General features: G+C 33.6%; 3 protein-coding genes across 9 annotated transcripts in view; 2 read left to right on the forward strand and 1 right to left on the reverse strand.

Annotated features, from left to right (window-relative positions):
* Positions 1 to 3687, forward strand: part of LOC100637203 (cytochrome P450 3A24-like) — a 5657-nt gene extending 1970 nt beyond the window's left edge. Inside the window, exons 1-13 of one of the 5 annotated variants that reach the window (XM_019994927.1) lie at positions 654 to 751; positions 808 to 904; positions 959 to 1011; positions 1361 to 1457; positions 1907 to 2044; positions 2111 to 2199; positions 2249 to 2400; positions 2450 to 2595; positions 2650 to 2889; positions 2931 to 3019; positions 3066 to 3203; positions 3257 to 3419; positions 3469 to 3687. In XM_019994927.1, the coding sequence (XP_019850486.1) occupies positions 693 to 751; positions 808 to 904; positions 959 to 1011; positions 1361 to 1457; positions 1907 to 2044; positions 2111 to 2199; positions 2249 to 2400; positions 2450 to 2595; positions 2650 to 2889; positions 2931 to 3019; positions 3066 to 3203; positions 3257 to 3419; positions 3469 to 3543 (1536 nt within the window). In that variant the 5' untranslated portion in view covers positions 654 to 692 and the 3' untranslated portion in view covers positions 3544 to 3687. Of the gene's footprint in view, positions 1 to 653; positions 752 to 807; positions 905 to 958; positions 1012 to 1360; positions 1458 to 1906; positions 2045 to 2110; positions 2200 to 2248; positions 2401 to 2449; positions 2596 to 2649; positions 2890 to 2930; positions 3020 to 3065; positions 3204 to 3256; positions 3420 to 3468 lie in introns of those variants that run through there. The other 4 variants (XM_019994928.1, XM_019994929.1, XM_019994930.1 and 1 more) reach the window with 4 other exon arrangements.
* LOC109581119 (cytochrome P450 3A19-like) lies at positions 7 to 616 on the forward strand. The gene is made up of 3 exons (XM_019994931.1): positions 7 to 100; positions 154 to 316; positions 366 to 616. The coding sequence occupies exons 1-3, from the start codon at positions 30 to 32 to the stop codon at positions 438 to 440; spliced, it is 309 nt and encodes a 102-aa protein (XP_019850490.1). The 5' UTR covers positions 7 to 29; the 3' UTR covers positions 441 to 616.
* A 2156-nt stretch (positions 3688 to 5843) lies between the features above and the next one.
* LOC100637329 (polyubiquitin-like) lies at positions 5844 to 9345 on the reverse strand. Of its 3 annotated transcripts, XM_019994933.1 has the most exons (8): positions 8077 to 9345; positions 7914 to 8032; positions 7679 to 7831; positions 7482 to 7629; positions 7383 to 7436; positions 7191 to 7331; positions 6424 to 6813; positions 5844 to 6344 (listed from the first exon to the last, which is right to left on the reverse strand). In XM_019994933.1, exons 1-7 carry the CDS (start codon positions 9260 to 9262, stop codon positions 6761 to 6763), a joined length of 1854 nt encoding a protein of 617 aa, XP_019850492.1. In that variant the 5' UTR covers positions 9263 to 9345; the 3' UTR covers positions 5844 to 6344; positions 6424 to 6760. The 3 variants fall into 3 exon arrangements, with proteins under 3 accessions (XP_019850492.1, XP_019850493.1, XP_019850491.1); XM_019994934.1 differs by lacking the exons at positions 5844 to 6344; positions 6424 to 6813 and having other exon boundaries at positions 7015 to 7331; positions 8077 to 8739; positions 8779 to 9082; XM_019994932.1 differs by lacking the exons at positions 5844 to 6344; positions 6424 to 6813 and having other exon boundaries at positions 7015 to 7331; positions 8179 to 9345.
* Positions 9346 to 10570: the final 1225 nt, after the last annotated feature.

The following is a 10570-nucleotide window of genomic DNA, read 5'->3' on the forward strand; positions in this document are numbered from 1 at the left end:
GAGTCACTATACCTGCTGGTTGTTCTATCATGATACCCATTCAGGTCCTCCATCAATCAGTTGAACATTGGGAACAGCCTGAGCTCTTTAGACCAGAAAGGTTTGAGTCCAGTATATGCATATACTGGATGAGTTGGGTCTTTATGATGATAGGTTTAGTCCTGATGAGAAGGAGTCACGTCATCCTATGTGTTATATGCCATTTGGTGCTGGTCCTCGTAATTGTATTGGTATGAGGTTTGCATTGATGGAAGCTAAAATGTGTCTAATGAACTTATTGAAGAAATACAAGTTTGAGAGAGCACCAGACACACAAGTAACAGAAGCAGAGGGTTGCTCTGTATTATTATTTTCTTTAATTTTAGGTTCCGTTAAAAACTCGTATTGGTATTACACAGTCACCAGCTGATGGAATATTTCTAAAAGTGCTACTGAAATGAACTTTTTAAAATTTAAATAAACTCAGCTATGAATTAGATATATTTTTTAATTAGCTTCCAGAGCTCTTGTCATCACAGTGGGAGATCAGTTGAGGATTTATACTTATTATGAATTGATACTTTTATGTCATGTAGAATTTGATATTAAAAGGGAAATATTAATACAAGCACAATTATTTTTACAAAATTAATATCAAAATTAGACATCTCTGTTCACGTGATGATAAGCAATTAGGCAATCTAAAGTGAAAGATGCTCTTTGCTTATATTTTTGGAGGGGTCCTGCTCTTAGTTCTTATCCTTTGGTACAAGTAAGGCTCATCAATTGCGAGCCATTTTGTGTTATTCAGGTTGTGTTTCATCATAGGTTTGCTTATGCCCCGTATCAAGTGTTTAAGAAGGTTGGTTTGACTTCTCCTCCAACTGTACCTTTCTTTGGAAACAGTTTGGACATATTTAAGCTGGTAAGGCTACCAAGGCAGTAAGACTAAGAAATTATGTTTTTCCTTGCATGATAGACTGACACAGTTGCAATAGAGAAATGGATGAAAATACATGGCAAAGTATTTGGGTAAGTAGATCCCCAAATAACTCGTTTAATAGACAGCTAAAATATTCATCAGTCATTCTTTGATACAATTAAAGGCAGGTTTACAATATTTACGCTAGTCCTGACGTTACGTTGATGCTGGAATAGGATTTGGTTCAACAAAAAGTCAAATCACCCACACTTTTAATTAAAAATTGACTTTATGCTGGCCTAGCGTCATATTTTAAACCAACCTTAATTGTTATACTTGTCATTTACTGTCTGTTTGTTGGATTTTATGGGGTGCCAGCTGTTGTCTTGGAATTCCCTCGGGACTTTCCTTCTATGCTCTCTAGTTCATTTCCTGTAATTATATTATGATTATATGTAGGTATTACTTTGGTGCCAGGGCTGTTGTTGCCATTCTTGATCTTGATATGTTGAAAGAAATCACAATTAAACAGTTTGATAACTTTACTGAGAGAAGAGTAAGTATTCATATTTTTCTATGGCCAGACCTGGCGTTAATTAAAAAAACCTGAATTACAATTAGACATTTAATTACACTTCTTTTGTAAAAATGGACTAACAAATACTATGTTTTGGTACCAAACAGAAACATGGCTTACTTTTTAAAATGGAAAATTTACGGTTTAGAAGATTGTCACCAGCTGGGTTCCTATAAAGCATGCTAAACAATGAGTTAATTTTGCAGCTCAAACTACATATACAACTTCAGAACATGTATGTATCAGAAAAAAATATAAAATGGAGAAATCTCACCTAGCCATTTTTGGTCAAAGGCCCTTACAGTGACAGGGACTTTTGCTCAATTTCAGAACAGCTTTAAAAATTCATGAAATTAATGGAGCCCACTAATGTTTAATTGTTAATTGCTAGTGTAAATACCCGGTAGGCTTTATTTTGTCATTCATAGAAAGGGGACTCTGGCTTCATGTATGTGTTAAGAAAAAAGGCCAATGTTGCTACTGGCCTTGTACACATGGATAAGAAAAATTGGAAGAGGGTAAGGCCAATAACTAGCCCTACATTTTCAGCTAAGAAAATGAGAATGGTAAGTGACACACTAACAAGGAAAAGAAGTGTATAACTTCATCTAATTCCTTCTGCTTACATGTAGATGGTTCCTCTTATTGAGAAGAGCTGTCACACATTGGATGAGGTATTTAGTGACATAAGTACTAAAGGCAATAGTACCGAACTCTTTAGGTTAACATTGAACTAGAATAATTAGTGTATCATTATTTTTAATGTATAGAATATTTGGTCATTTTACAATGGAGGTTATTCTAGCGACTGCTTTTGGTTGTCAAGTGAATATTCTTAAAGGAGAAGGAAACTCTTTAACTGAAGCTGCTGCAGGGATATTCTCTGGCACTGCCATTACAGGATTGAGTGAATTATTATGCTGTATGCAAATGTGTATTAAATTGCTAATTTATTGCAATTTATTTTTCAGCCCAAATTCCTTTCTCAGAAAAATTGTTTGAGTTGTTTTTTTCAAATGGATCGAAGATAACTCAGGATTTTGCAACTCTTAAAAGTGTTGCGATGGAAGTGATTGAACAGAGAAGGCAACAGTCATCTGAAGCATCTGAAAATAAAGTCAGAAATTTTTATTCTATAAAAAGGCAATATAATCCCATAATTTAATTACAGAATGTTGACTTTCTTCAGCTTTTAATGGAAGCTAGAGCAGATGATGATACTGGGGAATTAGGACCTGGTTCCAAGCAGTTGACAGATGATGAAATAATAGCTCTCTGTACAACGTTTTTATTAGCTGGATATGAGACAACCAGTAACCTACTGGCCTTTACAGCATATCTTCTAGCAATGAACCCTGATAAACAAGAGAAACTGATTCAAGAAATTGATAAATATTATCAAGATCATAAAGTAATTGGTTGTATTGTTCCTACTATTTATATATTATGCAGGAGTCTTCTTTGTATGATGCTGCACACAGTGTGGAGTATTTAGACTGGGTATTACATGAGTCACTGAGGGTATATCCACCTGCACCAAGGTGCAGCTATACACCTACTTGAGTTTATAATTACTCATATAACTAGGACTTTCAGAATATGTGAAAACACTTGTACAATCAATGGAGTCACTATACCTGCTGGTTGTTACATCGTGATACCCATTCAGGTCCTCCATCAGTCAGTTGAACATTGGGAACAGCCTGAGCTCTTTAGACCAGAAAGGTTTGAGTCCAGTATATGCATATACTGGATGAGTTGAGTCTTTATGATGATAGGTTTAGTCCTAATGAGAAGGAGTCACATCATCCAATGTGTTATATGCCATTTGGTGCTGGTCCTCGTAATTGTATTGGTATGAGGTTTGCATTGATGGAAGCTAAAATGTGTCTGATGAATTTATTGAGGAAATACAAGTTTGAGAGAGCACCAGACACACAAGTAACAGAAGTAGAGGATTGTTCTGTATTATTATTTTTATTAATTTTAGGTTCCATTAAAAACTCGTATTGGCGTTACACAGTCACCAGCTGATGGAATATTTCTAAAAGTGCTACTGCAATGAACTTTTTAAAATTTATAAAAACTTGGCTATGAATTAGAATTTTTTGTATAGCTAGATCTAGGCTTTATCTAATAAGATTGATTAATATCCTAGGGTATGACACATCTAAGAGATCATAATTCATAAGATGATGTTGAAATAGTATACCTTGTGTAATTTTGGCCAAAGCTCTTCTAAAGCTAGTATTTAAGAATAAATTAAACAGAAAACTTTTCCAGTGCTACATATAGGACACTGAAGTTGCAAAAAAAGTATTTGGTGGGTGGATATTCCATTCAGCTCCATTGTTTACAATTATTGCATGATTCTCATTTTAATTTTGGTGAGTTTAGTGCTACCACCCATCATGTACTCTTGGTGCTACTATAGCTACATATAGGACACTGTAGTTACAAAAAAGGTATTTGGTGGGCGGGTATTGATAGTTCATGCCATTTATCTCCATTGTTTACAATTATTGCATGATTCTCATTTTCATTTTCATGAGTTTGATATAAACTGTTTTATTGCACCTTAGCATATAAAACATAGAGTTATAGGTGACATTGTTCAGTTAAATATGGCTTTATCAAAGGCTAGAGTGTATGTAGCTCCTATAGTGTCATTTTCTGCTATTATGGTGCTTATGTGGAACTATTTGATGGCTATTCAGTATCATTTGACTAGATACTTATTTTCTGAAGGCCCTTTACATCAGTTACAATATGTTCATTTAGTTTCTTACATTTTTTTCTCTCTCCTTGGTTTATTAACTGATGTATACATAGGAAGATACAGAGCAATAATGATTGGTGTCATACTCTGTTTTATATCATGGATTATACTTGGAATTACAATTATACTCAATAATTATAACAGATTACTCAAAGCACTGTGGATTGTTTTAGCCCTTCTTCAATATACTGGCTTTGTAAGTTTTCTTGCCAATATTATTCAATACAATATTGATCAGTTAATTGGAGCATCAGCTAACGAACTGAGTACTGTAATATACTGGAATATTGCTGCTTATCCAACTGCAACTGCTTTAAGTGATTGGTTATCATCACTTGACACTGTTACTGAAGAGTTGCTATTTATTATGGCATCAGGAGTAGCACTGTCTCTTATACTGGTATCTCATTCATTTTTTAAACACAAGCTGGAGAATATATCACTGATCAAGAATCCCATCAAACTGATATTCAGAGTATTGTGTTATACCAGGAAGCACAAGTATCCTGAGAATCGTAGTGCTCTGACCTACTGGGAGGAAGAGGCTCCTTCAAGAATAGACCTGGGTAAGGATAAGTATGGTGGACCATTTACAGAGGAAGAGGTAGAAGATGTGAAGACTTTCTTTCGTATATTACCCTTATTCATTGCTACATTTGGATATGCATTGGCTGAAGACAGTTTCTTTGAAAAGTCCTCAAACTACTATAAAGTGCTAAAAAGTTTTGGCGCTTATCACATCACTGTTCTGCTCTTATTCCTAATTTATCTGTTCATCATTCGTGGTTTTTTCCACAGGTATATACCCAGTATGCTTTCCAGAATGGGTGCTGGGCTTTTCTTTTCTTTATCCACTTGCATCCTTCATTTGTTGACTGAGAAATTTCAGTCATATCATAACTTATTAATAATAATTGAACAAGTAATATTTGGAATTTCATTTTTCCTTCTTTTTCCTACTTCATTTGAGTTTACAGTGGCACAGTCTCCAGAACATATGAGAGGGTTGATGGTTGGATTGTGTTATTCATCAATGGGATTTGGATCTGCTATTTCAAAAATATTACTAACTTCAATAAAAAAATGGTACTACTACATAATAGCATGTGTCCTCCAGTTGCTTATACTGATAATATTTCTGATACTGGCCAAACGTTACAAGTATCGCGTGAGAGAGAATGAAATCAACATTGTTCAGATAGTTGATGATCATTATCAAAAATACATGGAACAAGAAAATGAACATTGGCAACAAAGAAAGTTTCCTCAGGACTATTAGATCTGTTATTGCATCATTATATATAGTCACTATTTTAGTGAATATAATGGTAACCATCCAACAGTTTTTTAAAATAAAGTATCTTACAGCAATAACTACTTTTTGAATATTTTTAATTTTTACTTTGAGAGATAACTGAGAAAGATAGAAAGTCACGTATCAGGCAATAATTTATAAATATGCTAGATTCTAACAATAACAGTACAATAGTAACATTGTCCAATATTTCCTTTGTAAATTAGTTTCATTATCTATTTGAATTAGCAATTAGCAACTGTAAACTGTTTGACTTTTGATATTGTATCTATTGCAGGAGTGATAGAAACACAAATCATGACAAATGAACAACAAATGGATTCATGCATGATAATAAGATATGTCACTTACAAGTTTCATGTGATTCAGCATGGCTATATCAAAAGCTAAAGTAAATGTAGCTCCCAACTCTTATTTTATATTGAATTAAATGATTAGTATGACATTAAATACAAAAACGTATTATGAAATAATAATTACAAAATTAAGTGTGCACATCAAAAAAATTTGACAATTAATCTAGTCAACATCTCAAGTTGGAGAGGTTAATAAGTTTTAGCATAGATCACATTTCATGATGCATTGCTATGATTTAATTTCATGACTTAATAGTCATGAAATTAACTTGCATAGGTATTACTTTGGTTCTGAGCCTGTGGTTTATGTCCTTGATCCTGATATATTAAAAGAGATATTTTGGATTGGCTTATTAGCTGGATATAAGACAACTATAATGTATTAGCTTTCACATCATATCTTTTAGCAATGAACCCTGAGAAACAAGAGAAGCTGATTCAAAAAATTGATAACAACATAAAGTAATATGTATTATACTAGTGTATTATTATTACCAGGAGGATGTGGGATACTAATTCCTATTCAAATGCTCCATCGGTCAGTTGAACATTGGGAGCAGCCTGAGTTCTTTAGACCAGAAAGGTTTGAGTCCAGTATATGCATATACTGGATGAGTTGTGTCTTTATAATGACAGGTTTAGTCCTGATGAGGAGTCACGTCATCCTATGTGTTATAATGCCATTTGGTGCTGGTCCTCGTAATTGTGTTGGTATGAGGTTTGCATTGATGGAAACTAAAATGTGTCTAATGACTTTATTGAGGAAATACAAGTTCGAGAGAGAACCGGACACACAGGCAACTGATCATTTCTGATTTATACTTGTTGCTGATCATTTCAGGTTCCTTGGGAAATTTCTGTCAAGCCGGCTTACACAGTCGCCATCTAATGGAATATCCCTTAAAGTGGTCACAAACAAATAAGGAGGCTGATCAAGACAACAATCAAAAATGGCTTTAAATACATTATAATCAGAATAACATTCTAATCAAAATAACTGAAGCATATGACACACATTAATTAATAGTTTTCACAGACATTATTTTATTATTAAAGTACAAAAATTCTTAATATTATTAAGGCAAGTCACTAATTATTACAAAATTATAGTCTTAAGTATTTTCTTTTAATTTCAACTGCCAGGTCATTTCTTTGAACTACTTGTGATTCTAAAATTTCTACAATAGTAGCCCAATTATAAGGACGTGGAGTAGTAGCTTTCCATTTATTAAAAACAGCACGATAACATTCCATTAAATTACCATTAAATTGAGATTTGATACCATCTAACACGTGTTGATCAATGTCTAGCATTGTGCCAATTTTTATCCATTCATTGGGAGCTCTAGCAGCAACTTCCTCCAATAGCTTCCTAATGCTGGGATCAACAGCTGGAGGAGGTTCTGTTATAATAATAAGTTAGAAGAGATATTATGTTAGAATAATTAGCTTACCATTATCTTCCCTTACTAGATTTATAGGAGATAGCAATGAAGGATCTGAACACACTAGAGAGAGAATTATAAGCAAGAGAGATGAAGATATAAACTTACTAATTGCAATAGATAATGATGGATCTTTTGTACCAGTAATAGAAATGCAATGAGTAAAACTATCAGAATCGGGTGGACCTTCAACACGCAAAGTTATCTTACTAATACCTCCAACATCAGAGTGATAATCAACATCAGCTTTATGCACCTAATAAACAGCAATAAATAAACAAAGCAGTAATGTTATGCTTATTTACTTTGCAAGGTGTTAGGAATGGTAAAAGTTTCCATCCATTAATAATGGATGATTCAATATCAAAAACAATTTCTTTTTTATCGTCAAATGAGAACACAGTTTCCGGATCCCCTCTACTATATGACCTTGTAGCACTCATCTCAGATACTGCTTTCTACAAATAAAATAGTCAGTATACATACATGCATGTAATTAGTAGAATAACTATTGTGAGAAAATAGTAAATTTATACATACTTCAATGTGAGAGGTATTGTTCTTTGTAACAACAAAGTGTATATTCCATATTTTTGTGGCTGGAGTATGTTCATAAAAGGTGAACAATCTGTAGTGACTCAATGGTTCTGGTTCAATACCTAATATAATCATAATAATGAATAAAAAAAATTAAAAGTCATACTTTGGCTTTGCATCTGTCCAACAGGAATAAATTGTAAATCTAATGTATTTTCATTCTTTATATTATAATGTGAGAGCTGATGACCATTGTCCAATTGCTTACCAGCAAATAAAAGTTCTTGCAGATGAAGTGGGACTCCTTCTTCATCCAGAATCATATACTTAACACTCTCAATAGTAAAAGAAGGTTCAACTTGTAAAGTAATCATGTTACCAGTAAAAGCTTTTACAAATACTTTCATAGATGTACCAAAGCGATGAAGAAGTAAATGTATTGTATCTTTATTTTGAATGTTATAATCTGACAGTGTACGACCATCTTCTAATCTTCTAAAAGCAAATATGAGTCTCTGCTGATCAGGTGGGATTCCTTCTTTATCTTTTATCTTTGCTTTAACATTCTCAATAGTATCAGAAGGTTCAGTATCAAGCATAATTATTTTACCAGCTGGAAATTTAACAATTACACCACTAGCTCTTGAGGGAAATATCAAGTGCAATATGCTTCCATCTTTAACATTATGATCAAGAAGTGTTTTAATTTTACCAGGTGAAAGTGCTTCTTCAATGTAATCTTCTCCCAGTAGCCTCTGACCAAATATTATCTTCTGTTCATGACATGGTATACCTTCCATTTCTTCTATCTTTCTTTTTATATCACTAACTGTATCAGAAAAATTAACGTTAAGTTTTATCGTCTTACCACTCAAAGTTTTAGCAAATATTGTCATATTAGGGCAAAAACGAGTTACAAGTTGTAACATGCTTTCCATTGGAATATCATAATTTGCTAAAGTTGAGGCATCATCAAGTTGTTGACCAGCATAAAACAAAGTTTGATCATTTGATGAGATTCCTTCTTTATCTCTAATCATTTTCTTTAAATAACTAACAGTATCTGTAGGTAGGACTTCAAAAACCACCATTTTACCACTAAAAGTTCTGATATAAATATCTGTGCCACTTCTAAGGTAATGGGTAAGATACAGAATAGCTTTATCTTCAATATTATAATCTGATAGTGTTAGAGAATTATCTAATTGCTTACGATAGCGAGTGATCAGTTTCTGTTGATCAATTGGAATCATTTTCTTAGCTTGTATTTGTGATTTAATGTTCTCAATAGTATCATTTGGATCAACTTTAAGAGTGATAGTGTTACCAGTTGCTGTTTTAATAAATACCATGTGATGAGCATGACGTGGTACGAGGTGGAGTGTATCCCCTTCTTTAATATTGTAGTGTAAGAAAGTTCTTCCTAATGACGAGACACCTACGGTGCATGGCCTCGCCCCTATAGCTGCTATGGTGCATGCCCGCACTTCAATAACTGTTTGATTATCAGCATGAAGAGAGTCTGCTCAACACTAGCTTCCTACAGTTGCACTTGCTCTTGAATACCTGCAGAAGTAGCAGCACTGCAGCACATACATGCAAGCAGCTCCAGCCCCTCCCATGCATGTAGATTGAAAGGTGTGGCATTCCATGACTGGAATGAGTGGCAGCAAGAAGACCATGTGAGAAAGAAGCTTCATTTTTTCTTTACTAATCAGCAATATATGATAAACTTGCTGACAAAAAAGTTGCTGCCTTTGTATATTTGAGATAGTATAGGTACTTTAGTACCTATAACCCAGCAAGTTGTTGCTCTAGCGCTGCACAAACGAGTGACCTCAACAATTTTAAGTAAGTATAACTCTTCATCAAGTAAGATTTAGAAAAATCTGTTCATAATTTTTGAAGGCTATGTTCTAATCTACTGAAAAATGCTACCAGCTATCTCTAAAGTGCCAACACAACGGAACTTGGCCCAACTACTCGATTTTCTTACTTTGAAGCTTCTGTACCTAGCACTTGTATTTGAGCAACACAAAACAGTTAAGAAAGACTTTTCCACGTCAAAAAGAAAGATCTAGGAGCTTAGAACACGCTGTGCTAAAGTTATTGTTTATTAAAAACAAATTTCAGTTGTACAGAATGAATGAACGAGAGCACTAAAGTGCATACCCTCGCCACCATCTGTGTATAACAATTTTAATATATTGTATCACTTGAATGAGAAAATGGGCAATGTGCCCTCCAAAAATTTTGAATTATTATTTCTCAATTACAATTATGACAACATTGTGACATAGCTTTCCTTAAGAAGGACATTTTTTGAAAAGGCTATCGTGGGTTTGCATCTGGGTTTGTTTGTGCTCCTCCCTTTATAAAGATTAAGAGTCAATAATGAATAATTATTAATTATAATTATTAATAAAATATGGGAGGGGTGCAATCAAACCTTTTGTTTCTTATCATTAATCCATTTTTATTATGTAGCTATTGTTATACAAAAGAATTTTATCCATATAGAACTCTATAATATGACATTAAAGAATGCATTATATCTCTACTCATACAATTTTATGTATAAATAACAAAATCACTTACAACAGCCATGAACTTCAATTTCCCTTGCAGTATTCTAAAAGCTTGCTACTGCCAGCTTATCC

The sequence above is a fragment of the Amphimedon queenslandica genome, unplaced genomic scaffold (genome assembly GCF_000090795.2).
Source record: "Amphimedon queenslandica unplaced genomic scaffold, v1.1 AMPQUscaffold_13460, whole genome shotgun sequence".
Classification (NCBI taxonomy): domain Eukaryota; kingdom Metazoa; phylum Porifera; class Demospongiae; order Haplosclerida; family Niphatidae; genus Amphimedon; species Amphimedon queenslandica.

Excerpts from the sequence above, each read along its gene's own strand:
- LOC109581119 (XM_019994931.1), top strand. The coding sequence starts at position 30 with ATGATACCCATTCAGGTCCTCCATCAATCAGTTGAACATTGGGAACAG. Across the intron at positions 101-153 it reads GAGCTCTTTAGACCAGAAAG|GTTTAGTCCTGATGAGAAGG; the intron begins GTTTGAGTCCAG and ends TTATGATGATAG. Across the intron at positions 317-365 it reads AGAGAGCACCAGACACACAA|GTTCCGTTAAAAACTCGTAT; the intron begins GTAACAGAAGCA and ends CTTTAATTTTAG.
- LOC100637329 (XM_019994932.1), bottom strand. The coding sequence starts at position 9,262 with ATGGTATTTATTAAAACAGCAACTGGTAACACTATCACTCTTAAAGTT. Across the intron at positions 7,437-7,481 it reads ATCATTATCTATTGCAATTA|TGTGTTCAGATCCTTCATTG; the intron begins GTAAGTTTATAT and ends TTCTCTCTCTAG. Across the intron at positions 7,332-7,382 it reads TCTAGTAAGGGAAGATAATG|AACCTCCTCCAGCTGTTGAT; the intron begins GTAAGCTAATTA and ends TTATTATAACAG.